The sequence below is a fragment of the Hylaeus volcanicus genome, unplaced genomic scaffold (genome assembly GCF_026283585.1).
Source record: "Hylaeus volcanicus isolate JK05 unplaced genomic scaffold, UHH_iyHylVolc1.0_haploid 11531, whole genome shotgun sequence".
Taxonomy (NCBI): domain Eukaryota; kingdom Metazoa; phylum Arthropoda; class Insecta; order Hymenoptera; family Colletidae; genus Hylaeus; species Hylaeus volcanicus.
Window position 1 is genome coordinate 1 of NW_026532662.1, and position 2,596 is coordinate 2,596.

The window sequence follows — 2,596 nt, forward strand, 5'->3', positions numbered from 1 at the left end:
ATGGAGCAAAATGAATCGTGCACAATTCAGTAATGTAACATAAAACAAACTATCGTGCATGTATTACTTATTAATAAAGCGAAAGAAACTTTTGGAACAACCTAATACGTTTGTTTATTTATTTGAAAGCATGCATCTTTAATTTGAAAAATCTGGAAAAATTCTGTAACATATTCCTCGTTTAAAACGTCTCCAATCATGTTCAAAATTGATCGTATAACAATATAATATAAAACCGCTATATCTCTTTTAGAAAATTTAGGGCAGAGTTTGAAGAAGAAAAAGATATTTCCTCCCCAACAATATTTGCCCTAAGAGGCTTCCACAACCCCTTGCAATTAACTTGGACAACCCAGTGTACATTGTACATCAATATTAGTATGCCATTAGACCTCCAAAACCGAAGAACATCTTTCCCAAAGGTCACGACGTCTCCCCTCGATTACCATCAGTAAATACTTATCTTCCCTTAAAACATTCCAGAAAAGGGACTCTCCCCGAAGTAATTAGCTTCCGTCACAGTAAGAAATCTGGATTCCTCCTCATTAATTTATACTACGGGCAATTAGAAAATGGAATCCTGGATTGCAGCTATGGCGCGCCGACGAGGACCATCGGGAGCGTGCACGGACCCGAGGTCAATCCGAAATCGCTTTATCAGACGAATCTCGATGGACATGGAACGCACAGTGGATGGAAAAACAGCACTTACGGGATGACGCAGTACGCGCCTAATGCGCCACCTTGTTTCAACGAGGAGGCCACGTTTTTGTGCCATGTGAATCATTCCGAACCGTGCCAGGAGTCTAATACCAACTTGATGGGCCTTTTGCTGGCCCTCACGGTGCACTCGATCCTCGAGGGACTGGCGATCGGTTTGCAGAAAGCCATGTCAGAGGTGACTGTCAACATTCATCTGTATAAACTCGTAAAGATGCCTGAGGATTTGATTAAAAGACAGATATTATTTTCAGGTATTACTTTTGGTGGGAGCAGTGTCCTCCCACAAGTTCGTCGTCGGTTTTTGTTTAGGATTGGAGCTAGCAGGCGCCAACAGCAGCCTTTGCAGGCTACTTTTAGCAATTTTCTTTTTCTCCATCGGGTCTGCAATCGGAATAGGAATCGGAATGATAACGCTCCGCGTGAGTACCTTACAACTATAATATTCCATGTACTATTAAATATGTTATAAGTAGCCATACGTATACTATACAATGATATATAGAATATTGTAATTTAATATAATATAAAAGAACACTCAGTCCAGATTTACTGTTTAGAGACAGAAATGTGATAATAACAGAAATGATAAAATTTTTGGATTTGAGCAGTTGGACAAGAGCTGGATGGACTTCGCCTTTCCGTTTTTGCAAGGTTTAGCTGGTGGCACGTTGCTCTACGTGACAGTCAGCGAGATACTTCCCAGAGAGAGGGCAAGATGGCATAAGAGCGAGCGACGTTACGCGGGTATTTTACAGTTCTTCTCCGCGTGCGTTGGATTCACTTTTATTGCGCTCTTGAACAGCTACTTGGCCACGTGAACGCTTCTCAGGCTATTATTCAAAGTTCACAGAAATTGTCCGTAAAAAGAACTCGAATGGAATGGAACAATGGACTGCGAGGAACTGAAAAACAAAATAAAAAAGAAATAGACAAAACATAGGAAGCTTCCCAGAAATAAATTTGCTCGCGAAGCTATCTCTGTTCGTGTATAAATACGAGACACTAGTACCTACATGTGACGGCTATTGGGAATATCGTGTCGGACGGAAAGAGAGATAGGGTGGAGAGAAATACGTATTTTAAACATTGTACAAAAATAGAACCATGCATCGGAATCGATACGACGTTTTAGTCCGCGATCATCCCTTTTTTCCTGTCCGTTTACAGTCTGCTCTCCCCGAGTCAATTTGACCTACGTCGAACTTGTTTTTAAACTTACAATCTTTAACGATTATTAGAGCAGGGTTAATAAGGATAATTGTATAGATAAACTGATTTGCTCGTTCCCTCTTCATTTTCAGAGATACAGTAGTCTGGTTAACAGGTGTGCACTGTGTCAAAGGGCCAGCCATCTCTTGAACCTGTATTAAACAATTTTTTCTTCAAAAGCAATTCACCCAATAAAAGATCAGCTTACTGGCCTCCGTTATACGTACTTTGAATGATAAAAAAAATAATTTTTATCCCGACTTTTTAAATAAAATGGCCACGCTTGGGTTAATGGGTGAGGAAAGTTCGTCTTTGAAGATTCGTCCAGACGTGTCTACCTCTCGACACCCATCCTCCTCTCGAAATAACACTGCTATAACGTGCATTATGAGAGGTTTCACACAGACAGTTGTGCTGTCCTTTTCGCTGAAATAACTTCTAACGAGATGAAGTTTCCCGAGGCTCTGCGCCTTCGAAATCCACCTTGCCGTGGACTGTTTGCGTCGACTGGATTACGTTAGCTCGGAGCAATCTACCAAGAAATGGGATCGAGATATTCCACCGGTCGTCTGACAAGTTTCTTCGATTCGCACTTCTTTTTTCTTTTTTTTTTTATTCGAAACAAATTATTCGTCGTGAACAGGGATCGGGCGTTAATGTCACG

The 2,596-nt window shown here is 41.0% G+C and overlaps 1 protein-coding gene across 1 annotated transcript; it reads left to right on the forward strand.

The window, feature by feature from the left end:
* Nucleotides 1-379: 379 nt before the first annotated feature.
* LOC128882402 (zinc transporter ZIP3-like) lies at nucleotides 380-2,144 on the forward strand (the record flags this gene model as incomplete). Its single annotated transcript, XM_054134001.1, has 3 exons — nucleotides 380-898; nucleotides 975-1,142; nucleotides 1,332-2,144. Coding segments are annotated over 3 exons (897 nt in total), but the record flags the coding sequence as incomplete, so codon positions are not given.
* Nucleotides 2,145-2,596: the final 452 nt, after the last annotated feature.